Genomic DNA, 19,626 nt, shown 5'->3' with positions numbered 1-19,626 from the left:
GTTTGTCCCTTGCTGCACCACTCTTAATGGTCTGCTGAACTTGGAACCAGCACGGGATCTCTATGTAACAGTTTAATCTTTATCAAATCTCCTTCTCGGACTGTGCTTTGTTGTGGCTTTCTCCTTTCGTCACTATATCTCCTCATGTTTTCTTTGCTCTTCTTAACTCGCCAGACCAATTCTTCCATGCCCACTCTCTCATCCTCCCTCACACTTGCCAACCATGGCGGATCCAGGGTGGAGGCTGCCCTGTGTCCTCTGAGAAGATGGAACGGCGATATGTTTGTGACCCCATTGGGGGTAAAGCGATGAGCAGCTATTGCTTCCTTGACTGTGCTGAGTCCCGCTGCTGTGGCTAACTGCAAGGCACCCTTAATGAACACATTTGCTTGGGGTGATATAAGGTTGCTTTGATTTGCTTGATATCCTCCTTCATGAATCTTTCCATTTCTCTAGGTATGAGTTGTAATCTGTTGTCGGTTCTCTGGGCAACACTTCTCTCTGAAACATTTTCTTAATGAACTGAATCACTGTGGCTGTGGTTATGCTAGGCACACATTCAATTTCTCCCCATTTGGATAAATAGTCCACTAACACTATGCCATACTTGTTTTCATGTTCCATGAGTTCTAGCAAGCTAATGAAGTCCATGCCCAATTGTTGCCACACTCCTTCTGGCACTTGTCGCTATTCACACACTCATGATACCTCTCTGTCATGTTCCTTATTTGTAAGTCCATTCCTGGCCACAAATATGCTTCCCTCACTCTCCTTTTATTCATGTTGATTCCCAGATGACCGGCGTGAGCCCTGCATCTAATGGTTCTTCTCATTGCTATGGGTGGGATTACTTGGTTGCCTTTCATGAGCAACCTTTCGCTTTCGAGGATTTCATCTGACACTTTCCAATAGGGACACAACCCCTCTGGAATGGACCTCTCATCGGGCCACCCTTTTCTGACCCGTTCCGTGATTTTTGCTGTGGTAGCATCCTTGGCTGCTTCTTCTTTCCAGTGCCCTTCGCTCATTTCGAGGAATTCCCTACTCCTCAAGTCAGTGAGTGCTACGACTTGGGTGAACCAGGTTTGATGGCCTGGATTGTCCCTCACTAATTTGGTTTCAAGGAGGGCCGTTAGATCTAGCATCTCGGTGAGTGTGTCGGAAAATGAGGACACCATGTTTTCCGCTTGGTCATAGATATGTGTCTCTTGGTCATGATGGAATCCAGACAGAGCTGGAGATCTTGGCCGGTGTACCTTTTTTGAAGTTACGATCAGTGACTATTTTCATTTGTTTTTTTGGTTTGGGTAGGGGGTCTAGGGTCTCAATGCTAAAATTAATGACATAATAATCTGACCATATGCATGGGGTGGTCTGATTAATGTTAGCAATAAGCCTTCTTTTCACAATCCAATCCAGTATGTTATTTTTGGCAGTGATTGGTTTTGTTTTGGATTTAATGGTCAATGAATAGGAGGGCAGATTCTAGTTTGATTGCTTCTTTATCCAAATTATTTCCTCTCCAACGGTTCAAGAGCCCTAGAAAGAGTGTAGCGGAGTTAGGCCTGGAAAAAGTATTTAGTAGTTTGGTGATTTCTACATTGAAATCGAGCATTAAGTTAAGTGGTCTGTAGACTAATACAATATTAATGCTGTTATGGTTGGTCGGGGTCATTTTAACATGGAGGATTTTGCAACCTGAACATGTAACTTAGGCCAGAAATAAACATAGTTTGGTTTTGGCAATAATTGCCACTCCACCACATTATCCATCGGTGCGATTAGCAGAGAAGAGAGAAAAGCCTGTAGGAACAACCAAACTGATTGAGGGACCACTTGTGTCCCGGATCTATGTTTCTGTGATACATAAAATATCAAGGTTACTAGCCATTACCAGGTTGTGGAGATCTTGGTCGTGTTTATTTAGAGATTTTCTGTTCAAAAGTGCTCCTTTACACATAACAATACTCTGCTTTCTAAAGATAACTTGAAAATGACATTTACCATAGCATCACTCAAATATATAAATCCTTATAGAACTATGTTAGGCAAAAAGTGTACAATTGTAGCATTTGTATTTATTTATGTATTGGTTATTTATAACGCGCTTAATACCCAGTGGTTTCTAAGCGTGACCCAGGGATCGAACCTTTGTTGCTCCGTGCCGTCTTGCTTCCAAGGCAAGCACGTTGCCCATGAGTTATCCTCCCGAGACAATTGTAGCTTTATTCCTCTCATCTTGACCGGCAGACTACAAATACCAGAATGCAATTCAACAAAAAAGGCAAACAAATGATGTCTGAGTGCAAAACTTTCAAGGACTGACATGGTTTAAAAAGAAATAATGCAGATGCCATGTGCTACGAGAAATTTAAAACTAAGAAAGCACAAGGCATTCGGAACTGTGGACAGTCTACCATCCATGCAGTAACTGGAACCAACCCTGCTTAGTTTCAAAGCAAGGAAGGATCCAGCCCCCTTAGACCATGTTTCTCTAAGTGGTCTTATAAGGTGGGCTCATTTATTAGGCAACATGGGCTTAGGGGGTGGCCCCTTCCTTCCCCCTCAAAAGGATATTTGCATGTTTAAAGAATTCATGGAAATTAATCTGCTTTGAAGCTAAGCATGGTTCCCAGTTACTGCAGGAAAAGAAAACCACTGTTGCTGTACAAAATATCATTTTATTTCTTTTGTATTATTGACTGGTAGACTACACATACCTTGATTCAATTCAGAAAAAGGTAAAAAAAATGGTCCCTGAGTGCAAAGCTTTCAAGGACTGACAGTAGCATGGTTTAAAAAAGAATAATAATTTGGATGCCCATTTGGTTGCCCATCCATGCAGTAACTGGGACTGACCGTGCTTAGCTGTAAAGCAGGACTGACCCTGCTTAGCTTCAAAGCAAGGAAAGGGCCGGCCCATATCTCTAAGTGGTCTTGTAACTTTGGCTAATTTATTGGGCAACATCACCTAAGGAGGCTGGCCCCTTCTTCACTTTGAAGTTAAGCAGGGTCTGTCCTCGTTACTGCATGGATGGGAGACCTGGATGGCAATAGTGTTACTTTTTTCACCCCCGACATCACTACAGCTGTAAATAAATCTTAAAAAAATTAAAATAACCGCGGGTACTGAACTACACATATCCTTGGCTATCGGTAGTCGGGTAGTCATTTATGGCCTTGTATATCGGAAAAATGGCATGTAAATAAAATGCTTTCAGGCCTTCACCAAGTGCCCCCCTCATCTGTGTCAGCTCCCCCCGCTCCCCAGATGGCCTTCTATCCCCCTCTTAACTTCCCCTCCACAACACTCCTGTTTCTGTGAAACAATTTGCTTTGAGATGTCGGCTATTCATGACTATAGCCGAGGCTACAGAAAGATTTGTGTTGCAAGCTCAGTCCCTAGACCACCCACAACTCCCAAATTTCTATTGGTGCCCTCTAGCCACCCCCTACCCCCACCTCTAGCGTGATGGCATTTGCATATTTGCATGTTTTCTGACCGGCAAATAGCTTTTTTCCTGTGTTTCATTTTCCCATATCCTCGGCTATAACCTCGAATATCTCTCGCATCGAGAGTAAAACAAGATGGCGGCTGTTTTATTTCTAAAAACACCCATATAGCTATTCTTGAGAGGGGGGATCCCCCTTCTCCATCAAATATTGAATTAACTACTGGACAGAATAACCCCAAATCACACATGGATTGTGAGTCAATGCTTTGTGCCCAAGTTGTTTTGGACCTGGTCCAAATATGTCCAGTAGTTTGGGATGTGCGCTTTGGCAGAAATGTACCTTGTTTGTCTATGGAAAATTGAATGGGTAGTAGGGCGGAACGTTGAAAACTGCAGTCTGGGTGCGGCCTGCGAGTCCCTAATCAATTTCGCAATTTTGGTCAAATCAGTTACTCAAAGGAAAAACTATTAACAAATGAATTTTAGGGGGTTCCTATGGCAGTCCCACTCACCTTAACTATAGGGCGGCTATTGCTGCCCTATAATAGAGTGATATAGTTGTATATGTCCATGTTTGAAGGGTCATGACGACTACACCTTTGGAACTCTGTACATGATTGCATTGTATCACATTCGCTCTCTTGTAGAAATGCTCTGAGTGTAGGATCATGTACTGAATTTTACACAGGGCTGGCCAGTAGGGTTATTCTGAAGTTCTTCACAGCTCAACTACCTGATATTGACAGAAGACTGCCAACAGGCAGAGTATATTCATGCTGAGTTTGTTGGCCCCTGTTCCTGTGACTCTGCTGTTCCACCTCATACCAGGCTCTTACGGTCCACCCAACCTCAGAAGACCTTCAGAAAGGCAGGCAATGCTGCTAGTTAAGCGACAATGCTCCACTTGCCCTTTCTGCAATGAAGCAAACATGCCACCAGCACAAAACACATCTAAAACCCGTTTGAGCACCAATGGGGAATTAAAATAGAATCTTCATGATGTCTGGTAGACTCTGTGGTCACGCTATCAATCTCCCAGCACGCCCCAGGTTACCTGAACCTCATGTTGAAGTGACCAGGTACTGCTTCTTGCAAATAAGTCAACCCGCCACAGGCATTAACACCTGTTCACCATCTCCTCTGTCTCCCTAGAGGAGTGAAGGGGCCCCTGCATGCTGATTGGGCAAGCTGCCAGTCTTTATCTGGGTGTCACTAGCTAAGCATCGAAAGGACAATGGTGACATATGTTTGAAATTGCTACTGTCTGAAAGAGCCAAGCGTCTAGACACGTACACCCACCAACCCAATTTGGCCATCACCATGTGATTCACTCCACACTCCTAATCTTTACACTCAAATGTACAGTCAGAATAGACTCAAAACCCATGCTCCTCCAATATTCAAAATTGTGCATCCTTTCCATCAGCCACCCACCACTCACCAAATATAAATGTAGCCTATCATTGGTCAATGCACTCTCCACAGTGGTGAAGCAGGCATTTTACCGAATCATTGACCACCACCTGAATGCACTAGTCATCAGGCATGGTTTATGCTGGTCATTATTGTCTACAGACTATTGCATATAGTGTATCAATCACACGGGGAAGACTGAAAGGGTCATCCCAGCATCCACAAGACCACATGGAACTGCACCCTCCAGGCATCCACAAATCGCAACACCATGGAACTTCTTACCTATCATTGATTATGCCCTTCCAATAATAGAGCAGGGACACACGTCAGCTGGCCCTGTTTTTCATGATTTCAACCAGAATTCCACCCTCGGCATCCTTTTCATTGGTTTTAATGACAGTCTTGATTTCCTTTGCTTACAGCCTTATAAGCAGACACCATCTTGTTCCTGGTCTTGCTTTACCTGAAAGGCACCTGTGTAAACGACATGCATTGATCGTAGCACTGCCTCTCCCTTAGCCAGCCATGGATGTCTAGCTCCTACTAAAAGCTTGAACCAACACAACTTGACTATCCTACTGCGAAAGGCCACCAAGCAGACCTATTCCAGAAATAGATGACGAAATAAACACCATGCTGTCATCAGTTCCTCAGCTCACACACTGCATGGAAATGCTGGGATTTGCCATTGACTGTGGCCACACTGCAGCTGAGCACTGTGCTACTCTATGATGTCATTGAAACCTTGTGAACAAAACAGAACCAAGATCTTAGAGAGTGTGGCCTTCCTTACTGTCGGCACTGGAGCTGCTGACTTGTGACGGGTTTGCTGCAACACCGCCATTAGTAAGACAATCTCTCCCAGTGGGCACAGCATGAGGAACCAGGAGGATAAAGTGAGGGAGTGTGACAGGACACCATGTACTCTCATGGTTTGATGCGGGGGGGTGACAAAGAGCAGGCATTCTTTTTCTTGGTGAGCGCTGTGCAGCCAGGAGAGAAGTTGCAAAGGAATAACAGGATGCCTGGTCATGTTACCCTTTGACCGTTTCGAAGTTGCCCATGGGAAAAGCTTGGAATCTGTAAAAGGGATACAAGGGAGAGGGTCGAACCTTGCATAAACTTGAAAATGGTTAATTCTCAAAGGGTACATATTCCATTGAGTACCATCATATACCACTCAAGCAAGCTTTGCGCTAGTTTTCAGTCAGATTTCACTCAGAGCCCCGTGATGGATTGTAGCTCTGGTGTTAATAGTTGCATTCCGCTGAATTCTATAACCTCTCCCTTTGAAATGAGGGACCGTCATCCCCGAAAATTACAGCCCTTTCTTTCATCCCTACCCCTCACAGGTTGCCCGTTTACCTCTCATTAAAGGCTTCCTCCCACATCATAACTGTATGTTAGGAAATAACTACATTTGACATTGCTGTCTCCCATGACAGGCTCTGGCCCCAACAGTAGGTGCTTTATTCCTTTCATATTAATAATGAGTGCATTTCACCACAGGAGACTTTATCACCAATCTGCATTCATTGAACGTAGTTCAGTGCATTCTCTTTTTGGCCTGCTGTGTAAAGTCCCTCTCAGGGCTTAGACTACAGACGAATACAATAACTGCTATTGGTTCTTCTCCAGGTGTGAACAAATAAAGGTTGAGCAGCTGGAGACAGATTCCCCTGAAGAGACAAAGAATCTGAAGAGCTTCCTCACTCGGCATTCCAGTCTGAAGCAAGCGATGTTGGAGTTCAAAGGTAAAGATCTATCCTTATAAGTGTAGCAGTGTGCAGCAGTATACATTGAGCAGGATATTAAGCCCAGGGATGCGCAGCAGTCTACATTGTAGATACGTGACATATTGTCCTGAAGGTAATGATTAAAGCATAACTTTAGATACATTGGAAACCCCTCGGGAGGATAGCTCACAGGCAACATGCTGGACTTAGAAGCAAGACGATGCAGGGCAACAACGGTTCCATCCCTGCATCTGCACTTAGAAACCTCTGGGTATTAAGAGCGTTATTTGTTGGGAAGGTTTTTCAGATTTACATGTCTGGTTGGCTTCATGGGTATGTGTATTGTGTATTGGAATGTAACATTTGAGTGTGCGGTTGTGGAGAACAGTTGGTGTAGACCTGGATGGACATTTTTGTGGGGGTGCAAACAATCTTGAAGCCACATATAGACAATCATAATATGGCCTAGCAAGCATGTTAAAAGGCATTACAAAGCATCCTATCAAAGAATAAAAAAGGTCTAACAAGGCAACACAACTCTACTAGACTCTAACCTACATCTTTTCTTTCACAACAGAGAGATTATCAGGAGATCTAGGTAAGTTCACTTAATATTTAATTGAACTACTTACTGATATTCTTTTCAAGTTGCTGACTTTGTTTTTGCCTACTTGATTTCAGATTGGAGAAGGGTCCGAAGCTATGCCAGTGAGTAAATCAAATCTTTTGTTACTAATCATAGTCTGTTATTTACTCCACCCAAAATACCGGGCTTCTCATTGTGTTTTTAAGGGATCTATTAATTTTCATAATTCAAAGAACATCAAAACCTCTAAATGGTATGACTGAAGGTGTGGAAGGCGGGGGTAAGCAGGGCTTGTTGCTGGTGGATTGAACTGGCATTCCCAACATTGCGTGTCTCTACGAAAACTACAGATTTCTGGAAGCAGTGAGATTTTAGACTTGAAGGGTTATGTTGGGGTATACGAGGGAGCTCTGGGTTAGTGAAAATGTTTTTCATGACTGGAAGGTGTCGCAGTCTGAGTGATCAACTAACCACCACTCAAAACCAGATTCTTAGTTCCAAATGTTAAGATAATAATAGAAAACTAAGGCATTTGGTTTGACAAATGATACTAGGGTTCTAAAAATTAAACCAAACTTCCTTTTAGAACCTTCCCTCTTGCCGTTAGGTTCTGCCTTCTTGGTGATAAACATTACTTTGGTTTTTAGGTACATGCACTTCTTTCTTGGCTGAGATGTCTTTCTTGTTAGGATGTTGTTCATCTTCTTCTCATCCTAAGTAACCTAAACACCCCACAGCTGTGGCTTTTATCATCAGCACATGGTCCGTCCAACTCTTTAGAATCTTTTGCTGGATTTGTTTGGCCTACATGTTAATGGGCATAATCGCTTCAGGGGATGCTGGAGAGCTTCTTAACTTATCCTCTTCCAACCAAGAATCGTCTCCAGGCCCAACAACCCTTTCCAGTCTTATCTCCTTCTATCATTTCATTTTTCATCCCCTCTGCAGGTCATGTCTCTACTTCCCTCCCTAATTTGTCTGCCTTTCTCTCCTCTTTGATGATTCGGCACACACTAATATGTCCCTTCCCACTCCCCTCCTGGTTGTTCCATTTCTTGTACTCCACTCCTCCTCTCAAACTCTTTCCACCCATATCTTCTTTATTCTTCTGCACCTCTGTCTGATGTCCTTATCACCACTGCCTCTCTTCCCCATCAGCTCTTCCACTCCTTCTTTCTCTGATGTTCTTTTCACTCTTCAAATGCATCCTCTTTTTCTCCCCTACCATCTTGTTCTCTATTTGCATCTCGTCTTACCAGTCCGCCATGGTCCTTTAGCCTCCCCTTCCCGCCCCTTCCCTTTTATATTCTTGCAGGTGCCATGGACATAAGTGCATAATTGACTTCAGCTATGGTTTTGTAACTAGTGCACTCTGTGATTGGGCTACCAAATTTACCAAACCCCTACTTTCCTTAGTTGTGGTGCATGCTGCAGCAATAACTATGATGGCCACCATCTTTGTTTCATCCTGTTGGCGTCCAGGACTCTGTGCAGATGTTCACGGTGGGTGTTTCTTCCCTTCCATGCATCACAATGTTATTCAAACTCCATTGATGCTTCCAGCTGCTCGAGGGAGCTTCACTAGCGAACACTGTCTCTGCTTAAATGATGCTGTCAAGAATCAGTTGGTTAGCTCAAAGGAGCCTGCGGCATAAGGAGCATTAAGTAGGCCATGCCACTCAGCTGTTCCGGAAAAACATTTTATTCACGCCTTCCAGGCAGCTACTTAAGTACTGTAGGCCATCTCTAGGCAGACAGCATTGCGTAGGCTGCTGGCCACGTGTTCAAGCCCTGTCGCGCAGCTGCTACTCCCACCACCTCTTTCACCAGTCCTCAATGGTGTACTCACCATAGAACCGACCAAGACAAGGACCTCACCTGCTTGTACCTGTTTGTGCCTATTTGGACCTGACTGGGCCTATGGCCAGACCTCCACTCCTGCATTTCACCTACAAAGCAGTTGTTGTTACTGCTACCCACCAAAAGACAAGATTATGGGGGTCATTCTGAGTTGGGCGGTAGCCATGGTGCTATTAGCACCATGGCTGCCTCCCATACCAGTTCCGGTCTGGTTCAGTGGGGACTTACAGGGTCATTCCGACCTTGGAGGACCCGGTAAGTCCCCATTGAACCAACCATTCCCCATTCCCATTTGAGCCCCCATAGAGCTAAATGGGAATGGGGAAGGCGCTAATAACGGTACCGCAAATTGTGGTACCGTTATTAGCTCCAAGGTCCCTTAACGGGAACCGCAGAGAACGTGCGGTCAGACCACACGTCCTTTGCAGTTCCCGCTAAGGGAACTCGGAATTGGGGGGTAAGGGATTACCGGCACCGGCATCCTTAGCGGTGCCGGTAATCCCTTACCGCCCAACTCAGAATGACCCCCTATGTGTCTCCTCCCTCAACAGCTTTTCATCACTAAAACATGGTTTGCCCCATCCTACCTGCATGTTTTCAATGTCTTTTCACACCAAGGCTACTGCATCCAACATGCCGATGGGCCAGGAAGGGCAGGAGGCAAAGTGACACATCCACAGGGGTGATAGCCCATGCTCCATCATTCCCCTCTCCCAGAACAAGCTTGCTTGAATCACTCACCTGCCGGTTCCCTTTATCTCACAAGGAATCCATCCCCTTCCACCTGATCAACAGACCACCTCACAGCAGGGACTCTTTTATTGCCAACATATATCCAACTTACTCTCCTTAGTCAAATGGGCACACTCTAATAAAGTCTTTCTCTGAGATGTTAACGCCCCTGAGTTGGCAAACACACTCGAAGCACAATTTTCACATTGACCAGACCCATGGACCTTAAGCAAATTGTGCTCTCTCCCACGGACAACAAAGGTAACATCCTAGACTTTGGGCCTCATAACGAGTCTGGTGGTAACCCTTAAATGCGGCGGTAGCGCTATTACCGCCACATTTAAGGGTCCGCCAGTTCATGACCTTGTCGGATTTCCCCCCAGCTCTGAGATGGGGGGAAATCTGCGGCAAATGTACTGATTTTCGGTGCTATTACCGCCGGAGGGAAATCCACCGGCAGTAATAGTGCAAATTTTCCCTATTGAGCCTAATGGGGAATGAAGCATTCCCGAATGGGCCCAATGGGGAATGGGCACTAACCGTTCCGCCAAACCCCTGATCCGGCGCTAATAGCGCCAGGGGGTTTGGCGGTAGGGCTAATAGTGCCAGCGGTAATAGCGCCGGCGTTACCGCCCAACTCGTGATGAGGCCCTAAGTCTTTACATAATCCCCCCCCTCTGATCACCTGTTCAGACCCTATCCCACTCATCTGGACTGACCACGCTGCAATCACACTTTCGGTCACAGACTCTCCTATAGCCCACAATGCTAAATACCCCCTCAGTCAGTATCGCTCATTCAAAACCTTCCCGGCCAATGAGCTAGAAGCAAACTTCCCAGATTCCCCCACCTGAGGAAATGCCAAGGTCCTCCTAGAATTATTCAACAACTCTTTTTTAAAAGGTTTTTGAGAGTCATGCCCCCCTAAAAACCAGCCACCCCTAAGACCAAACCATCCATGCTACACTCTCGAGCTCGCTTCTAACAAATGCTCAATCGGAGCCCTAGAGAAACATTGGGACATAAAGCATGTGCTTTGAACCGCGCAGTCACCAGACCTTGGTGGCCCTCACAATCCACCCTTTGCTGCAAACCACAACAAACTTGAACACCAGCTCAACATCGTTCCCCATCAAGAATGCACCCACCACACTCAAGCTGCTTCGAACAGGACCTAGAATACTGGTTCACCGTTGGCGAAATGCCAAGTCCAGCTAATGGCACTACTGACTTGTAACTGCCCCTTTGGTCTATGTTTGGGCCATAAAGACTGGTAGGTCACCATTCATTCCCCTTTTGCTCAAAGCATCCATCTTTTTACAATCATTGTGGTTAATTATTGCCTTTTCACCTACTGTTGCACTACCCATAGTACTGCATCAAATATTCTTCCTTATTCTCTGTTCTTTCAACAGGGTTCAATTGTGTACAGTGTTTTTCTATTCAGACATTCTTGCAGATGGTATGTTTAATTAAAGTATATGTATTTCTATAGAACCTTGATTGGACATTCCCTTTATTTTGAACTGTGAGACTTCGCTGTTTGAGTTGCTACTGAATCACATTCACATCCCTCTTGAGAGGATTTCCTTCCCTCAGCCCACGTTGCCACAAAAGGCGAAGGTGGTAGGTCTCTTAACTATGTCTGTTGTACCTTTATGATTGTGATCACTGTTGGTTTGTAGAAGTCTGAGAGCTGCTTACCCCTATACTCATGCAGAGCAGAAATCATTTAATCACAAACACTTAAAATATGATGTGATTATAGCAACTGCAATGTGTTTGTTCTCAGCTTGGCATTTCCGCATGAAACATATCATTTAATTGGATAAGCTGTTCTGAATCTATAATTGGTCTCCTTGGCTCTTTTTATACTGATGTTTTTATATTTTACTTGTTGTGTGCTTTCTTTCTCATGGATGCAATGCTTTCATGGATATATATCTATTATCTGAACAGAGATGCTTTTGATCCTACAAAACTGAGGAGGGGGGGAGACCAGCTCTCCTGAACTGTAGGTGGAAGACCTAGGAATTCATAACCAGCAGGAGAGACACTGGACAAAAGGGAAGGACTCTGAGGAAAGTGACCAGATTCTTTCTAGAAAAGCACATCCAGAACCTTTTCTTTTGGTTGGAAAACATTCCAGTTTGCAGTTTGATTTCTTTTAGCCCTGTTTGTAAGAGATCTCCTAATAAAAGATCATGAACTACAGCATATAATCTTGCCATTCTTTTTGGTCCCAGGAGGGATCCTGTAACACAGCCCATGCCGAACATACCCTAGAGACACGTGCAAAGTGCCTTGCTAGGCATCAAGGATAAGAAACAGAGGACCATTGCGGGTGGCGCAAAGCCCGAAGGCTTCAGCATTGCCAGGCAGCTCCATTAACACTTTGTCGCACACTGCAGTGGCATCGAAAGACGCATCAAAACGGTCCTCTGTAGCTAAAACACATCCAAATCTTCGGGAGAAGCTTTCCAAAACCCATTCTCATGGCTCTGGCCTCAAGGCAGCTTCTCCTTTACCTGAGGGGTATTCTCCAGCCTCTCCTCCCCTGTCTCAGGCTCTACAGCAGGACTCTGCTCCAGCCTCTCCTTCTTTCCCTTCCATTGAGGAATCCTCTTCTTCTGTATGGACCTGGGAAATATTTGAAGCCTGCATGGAAAACCTGTCTGAATGTATCCACTTTTCTGATACATTATTCTGTAAAGACCATGGCCTATGGATGACGGCCCTAGACCGTTAAAGTCCCCAAGGCACTACTCTCCTGGGGCTCAATGTTCCGCTCCACCTAGACAAGGTCTACCTGAGACTCATGTGGACATTTTCCAAGATGACCCAGGTGATGTCCCTAATACGGATGAGGTCTCCCAAGACCCAATTTCTCTAGATCTGGATACCTGTATCCCCACTGATTAACAGGTACTTGGCCCAATAACCCTGCCCATGAGCCTGACCCGGGCAATATCTTTATGGATGCTCCGTCGGTCTCTCAGCCCTGTGAGCCTCGCCAATTGACGATCAAATGGTATTCAACACTCTTCTCAAGATCGTGTCACAGGAGACAGTACTCAACTCGGATTTCGTTGAGGATATCCTAAAAGAGACAGTCCCTGTCAAATTATTTTCTTAACCAAAAGCTATCCACAAGGGCTCAACAAAAATATTGATTGGAGTATATTTATAAAATAAATTATCCATCAACTGAAAGAATTTTTACACACTCACAAGAGGGGGTCTTGACTACCCCTCAAGATCAGTTATTCTTTCACTTGTACCCAGATCCAGAGACATCCTCCAGCTGTTCAGCTGTGTTTTATCCTACAAACACTGTTATTAATGGATGTTTCTCCTTTCAGCACTTTTAACTAATTCACAATACGCTTTACTTGTGGGCAATTCCTCATTTATAACTCCTGACAACTTCCATCCATGAGGACGTTAGAATACTAGCTCCTCCAGGGCATGTAACACACTATGCATGTATTTGTGCCACTACAGACACCGCTCTCGAGATCAGCATATTGATGTTCACTCATGCGTACTACCTCGAATTTGGGCCTCCCGATACATGTTGTATTTACGGCACCTAATCGTGACCTCTGCTGTATTTGAGATCACTTTTTATCCTTTCAGTATTCTTGGATGCCCGTACTTTCATTGCGGAGCACTTGCCACCCCGATCACACTAGTGACACTGCTAGCTGCACAGATACTGATGCATCACAATGGAGATTAGTATCCCCGTTACGGCGCATGTGCGGTATTGTGCTTGACTGGTATCGAAGCACAAGTTCACCCGTACAGCTTTTTCAACAGGTATTCCAAATTCCCATACCTGATAAGCCCCACTATATTGTCTACAATATATCAGATATGGGGATATGAAGATATCCGTTAAGTTTGAGCAAGTATTCTTTTCTCTAACTAACGCAGCAGTTCAGAATCTTACCGTCTCAATGCATGTGCAGCTACATTCGCGTACGTCTTCTTGTTTTGAAGGATACCTTGACAACGGCAGCCTTTCTGACATATCGGAACTTACAGCAACGGTCAAATCGCGAGGAAGCTTTTTTGAACTCAACATCGAAGGTAACACGCTATGCTGTGTTTTGTCACTTTAGCAGCCCCAGATGCTGTGTTTGTATTAACCAAGCCCAGTACAGTTATTTCTCCATTTTGGCGCGAGTAGCCCTTTTGCTTGTAATTAAGATTAGGTTACCGCCTCACAGAAACTCGTCCACCTGCTTCTTCTCAGCAACTTTCAGGAACTTAGATTCACTTTTATACTACCTGTTCCTGTATTTCCTATGATACACATCCTTTACTTTACTGTTTTTACTTCTATTTTGTCCAACGCTGCGCTCCCTTCTAAGAACCAGCGGAATCACTTTTAGACCACCATCACTATCCGTATACTGGCACGACCCTTCATTATTATTCATTCCACAGAATCGGGCCCACAGCCCTGATAACCTTCTTCAAAAACATTTAAACTGGCGCTCTAAATTATAATGAATCATCCAGATCGAGAGCAAAACTTAAAGTAAGTCTCTATTTACTTGTGTGATCTAGCAAGTCTTCTGACTACTATCACACAGTATTTACCGCAATATTCAAAGAGTGCACTTTACACTTGGGATTGACAGGACTTTGTGTTATGTCTCTGTATATCTATAGGGATTTGACTGGTGACTGCAACACTATGAATCCATGCAGTACTTAAGGATTGCTTACCGACACTAAGAGACGGTAAGCACCTGCTCTAAGTACATCTTCTAAGTACATTTGATTACTGATGTATCTTATCGAGCAACCACACTAATTAAGATGTGGTCTTCTTGTGTTGTGCTTGAACAGGTGTGGCCTGGATCTACTTACTTGTATTCACAACAAGAAAGTATGGACATATATCTCCCCGAATTGTCCATAAAGAAATATCAATAAAGACTTTACACCTTCTACGACAGTCTTTATTTGGTTAAGTTCTGACAGCTACCATCTCAGCTTGGGCTGGGAGTGTCTCTCGCCCCAAACCCCACACATTTTTCCCCTGAAGAAGTTCCTACTACTAACCTAAAGGACTACAGGAACAAAACATGTTGGCCTTTTCACAGATACTAATGTGAAGTATTTGCTTTAGGAATAGTACTCTGTTGGTGCACTTTGGGTACTCCTTGACTAGGGCATCACGATTAGAGACATCCAACCAAAGAAAAGGTCTCAATTTATGCGCCTTGTGTGGTCCGTGTTTGTTTGAAGCTCTACATTGGACTTATTCAAAAGTGTAGAATTGTTTACAAAGTTATATGTATATTTGGAGTTCTATATATATCCTGAAGATACAGTTCAATTGTGTACTTTGCTCTTTATTAGCCATTCGGCAACGAGCACTTAGCACTTTGCCGTAAAAGCACTAGTCACTTTGTGAGTTTATATATGTTATATTTTACATGTTAGTTTTATACAGTTGGTTTTAATATTTGAATGTATTTTTTATTAAAATTCTATCATTCATTGCATTTACCAATGAAGTCAGGTTGTATTCTCCTTAGACTTCCATTCAGCACTGTCTTGAAATCACCTTTTAGTGTGTTTAGTCTAACGATCCAGCAATTTGTATGCCCACACCCACCCAAGGCAGTGGAGCCCCGTTTTTGTTATGAGTCTGGCGGCAACTCGCCGGTAGCACCGGCAGATTACTGCCAGACTCGTAATGAGGCCCATAGTCCTTTATTTAACATGCCTCTTAGATTCTGGACTTGTTTTCAACTCACTTAAGGTCCACCTTGCAGCGCTCTCTGTGCACTCCACATCTCAGAGCAAGGTTTCATTATGAGAAATCCCAGTAATTAAAGCATTTATGGAAGGGGTAAAAAGACTTTACCCTCCTATTTCTAACCCAATTCCTGGATGGGACTTGAATGTCGTTCTTACAAGACTAATGGGACCTCCCTTTGAGCCAATGCACAAGGCTAGTCTTAAGGCTCTCACCTATAAGACTGCCTTTCTAGTGGTTATTACCTCTATCAGAAGAGCCAGTGAGCTGCAGGCTCTCTTAGTTCAAGACCCACTTGTTACCATTCATAATAACAAAGTGGTATTGCGCACACACCCACGCTTTGTGCCTACATTCATTTCAAAGTTCGATGAGAACCAATCCATCGAAATTCCAACTTTCTTTCAGAATCCCACTAACGCACCTGAAAGAAGCCTTCATACACTAGATATTAGCAGAGCAGTGGTATATTACCTCGATAAAACAAAACCACTAAGGACAAACCAATTATTTGTCTCTGTTGCCACTGGTAGAGAAGGGGTACCTGTCTCTAAATTGCCAATATCTAAATGGATTGTTAAATGCATCCTACTGTGTTCCTCTTTTGCCAAACGAGATTTACCCTTTACACCTCAAGCACATTCTACTTGAGGCACAGGAGCTACTACAGAAATCATTGCAAATGTTCCTCTTTATTCTATTTGCAAAGCAGCTACCTGGAGTTCTGTTCACACTGTCACTCAACATTACTGCTTAGACACACACTCTAAGTCTGATTCTCAAGTGAGACAAGTGGTGCTAAGATATCACTTTGCTACTGTTCCTTCACACATCCCACCACCAATTCCTGGTACTGCTCGCTAGTCTATGCACAGCATGTGATTCTAAGCAGATTCACAAGCACCATAATCGTATTTCTGCTGCTTGTATCTGCTTAGATGCACATGGGCCCGCCCTTCCTCTCCTCTAGGAGTAGATGGAACCTAGACATCTTACATCTTCTTTTCTTCTGTACTCACACATCCTATAAGGCTCCCTCATGGTAGAACAAAAACAACCGGTGGGACCTCGGCATGTGAAGGATTTTGGGTACACTGCACATCACATTAGGGATAGTGTACAGTCACTCCCATGCTAAATCTCTTTTTGATCTTCGAAAGAAAGATGCAATACTTTACGATTACCACTAGATGTTGGACTATATGCACAGCAGATACAAACAGCAGAATTACAATTACGGTGAGTAATGCATGTCATACTCTCATAGAACAAACCTAGCTCTGGAGCAACAGATTGCTGTACACGTCTTAGAGCAAAACATTGGTAATGAGAATTTAACAAGTCATCAAATAAACATTGGTAATATTCATCATAATACTATATATACGGAGGGGTGTGCTCACAAAATAGCAGCAATCTAGGTTATGCAAAGTACTACCAAAGCTAAAGAAAACAAATCGTTTACATTAAAAATACCACACTGCCTCAAAGTCAAAAAATAAAAGCATATATTAAAGGTATGAAATAAAGAATGGAACCAAATTGTATAAGGAAAAGAAAAAATTACTACAAATTTAGCGACTTATATGTAACCCTCAATGTAGCAGATAACCTTGAAAATCTCATTATGCTGAATCAGTAACTCTTCCTATGATCAGTATGGTACAGTTGAAAGCCCTTAAGCAGGCCATACTGAAGCAAGAGGTATTCATGGTGATTCCATCCTCCCTGAAAGCAAGAAAAGACACCAGGCACTAGGAGACGTATGCTACCATATTTCTGGCTCCATTATCCAATTTCTTTAACTCTTTCCTGAAGATGGGTGAAGCCTAAAAAACCATGAGGATGGTATGTATTGCTTTAAACATTGGGCTAAAACATAAATAAGCCATGCAGGGAAAAGGAAAATAAAAGCAGGAATGCTGTCTTTTACCTGCAACCTACGTCTTTCCATCTGACCGATGTAAGGGTCAGAAGTACGAGACCGACACAAAGGTGGCATAGTGGTTGCTATTAACTTTTAATTGGTTTAAAAGAAAAGGGAAAACCCTACTTATCACTAATGCTAAGAGGGGGTTCCCTGCCTCAAATAATAAACTAAGGATACTGTCAGAATGTCCAAAATCATAAATGTGCACCATCATGACAAATCCTATTTCCTTCAGTTATACTTTTAAACAACTAAGGATATGCTGGGTCCAAAATAATGACTCCTTTCTTCTGCACAGAGGATCTAAACAGTATATTGAATATGTACCAGGCGGAGGGTTTGCCTTCCCCTGGTTTCTCTTGAGGTTTCCAATTCCAGAGGAAATCACTCCCTTTCCCCAGGCTTCCTTTCTTAGAATTCAGCAACACCAGGCGGTAATGACTCTCTTCCCCTGGTTCCTTGGTTTCTCACTGCCAGGAGGAAATTACTCCCTTTCCCCTGGCTTTGTTCTTAGTGTCTAACACCACCAGGCGGGAATGATTCCCTTGCCCTGGTTGCTCGGCTTCTCACTGCCACGAGGAAATGACTCTATGAGGAGCCATGAATGAGACACGGACACAGAGAACTATGATTGTGGTTACAACATTTATTAAAAATAAAAGGTGGTCGCAAAATGTCCCTACTCTAGGAGGTATTTCCCTTCTGCAACCAAAACTAAGGGTCTGTCCTGGGTCAGGGTGTCCAACGCAAATGACCTGTGTCCGAAATCCTATTTTAGCCCTCACATTCTTAAAGTTACTCTAAGGCGCGAAGGGTAATGTCTATGGCCTTGAGAGTACACAAATGTTCAAGTTCAAAAGAAAGGTGATACTCTAACACAAAAGTTTCTAATAGATCATATTCACAGCTCCATGGAACAGCTCCTTTCCCCAGGTTTCTCTTCACCAATACAGCAGATCAATAAGACAATCAATGTTCCTTATAGCCCACGCTTAGGGAAATGTCTCCCTTCCTCAGGTCTGTTCTAACAATTCAAAACCCAGAGCCCATGAGTCTTCCTTGGGATTCTTAGTTCAACAAAACAAATTGGATGCAAAACAATGTGTATGAAGGTCCCAGCCTTCCACGACACCTGGTATACTCCCCTGCCAGGTTCTTTTCCACATTGAATGCAATTTTGCTCACAAGCTTGTTTTTTTCCTGCTGTAAATTTCATGCCAGGCTTTTCTCATGTGATTCACTTTACACGCCTGCAAACTTGACTTTGCCCGGCATGCGCTCCTGTCAGGATTTTCTCATACAGTTCACTTTATAAACTTGAAAACTTAACTATTCCTGGTATACGCTCCTGTCAAGATTTTCTCGTGCAGTTCACTGCATACTTGATTTCTGTATTTATCCCTTTTGACATACTAGGTTTAAAATCCCTTTTCATTCCCTTCACAGGCTCGTCTCTGTCCTTGATAGCATTGCCAAAACACCCCGGTGTCCCAGCTTCCCTTCTCAGTACTCAACGGCTTTATGTGGCGTTCTTCGGTCCTTGTGCTGTAAAGGTGAAGCAACGATCCGGCGTCCTGTCTCTTCTTTACAGGCTTACCGGTTTCGCACATCAGCTTACACATGCTTTGCGGCTCCCGCTCTGCGGCTGAGCCCTTCTCTGTGGTCGGGCGGTGCTGATGGTGGTGCTGGGTTCCCATGGCCGCCATGAAGACTTCCCTTCTCCTCCTGCTAGAGTCCTCTTGTGGCAAACTCTGTTCAGCAGTGCACCCCATTCCGCCGTCTCCTCGAACCTCCAGGCTCCACAGTCTTCTCTGTGGCTCAGAAGTCCCTCTCTCAGCACCAAGTGGACGAAGCTTCCCCAGATACCGCCGCCTTCCTCCATGCTGGTCAGGGTTTTCAAATGTCCCGGCACCTATCATACGCTCACAACCACTGGAGCGTGTTCTGAGCTTCAGATTGTGCAAGTGCGAGTACGAGAAGTGCAAGGGGAAAGGGAGGGGGGAAGTGCAAGTGAGTGGGCAGGGGAAAACAGTGCAGCAATGCTCTGAGTAAGTGCAGCCAGGGCAATGCAGCTCTGGGTAGTGCAAGGAGAACAAGGGATTGTAGGGTTACAGTTACAGCCCTTAAGT

General features: G+C 44.1%; 1 protein-coding gene across 1 annotated transcript in view; it reads left to right on the top strand.

The window, feature by feature from the left end:
* LOC138447631 (E3 ubiquitin-protein ligase TRIM39-like) overlaps nt 1-19,626 on the top strand; it is a 170,871-nt gene that overhangs the window by 127,865 nt on the left and 23,380 nt on the right. Inside the window, exons 5-7 of the mRNA XM_069603829.1 lie at nt 6,510-6,625; nt 7,185-7,205; nt 7,289-7,315. Of these exons, the coding sequence (XP_069459930.1) occupies nt 6,510-6,625; nt 7,185-7,205; nt 7,289-7,315 (164 nt within the window). The remainder of the gene's footprint in view (nt 1-6,509; nt 6,626-7,184; nt 7,206-7,288; nt 7,316-19,626) is intronic.

The sequence above is a fragment of the Ambystoma mexicanum genome, chromosome 3q, assembly GCF_040938575.1.
Source record: "Ambystoma mexicanum isolate Mex_15411 chromosome 3q, UKY_AmexF1_1, whole genome shotgun sequence".
NCBI lineage: Eukaryota > Metazoa > Chordata > Amphibia > Caudata > Ambystomatidae > Ambystoma > Ambystoma mexicanum.
The sequence above is the reverse complement of the archived record's forward strand: the minus strand, read 5'-3'. Positions and strand labels throughout refer to the sequence as shown.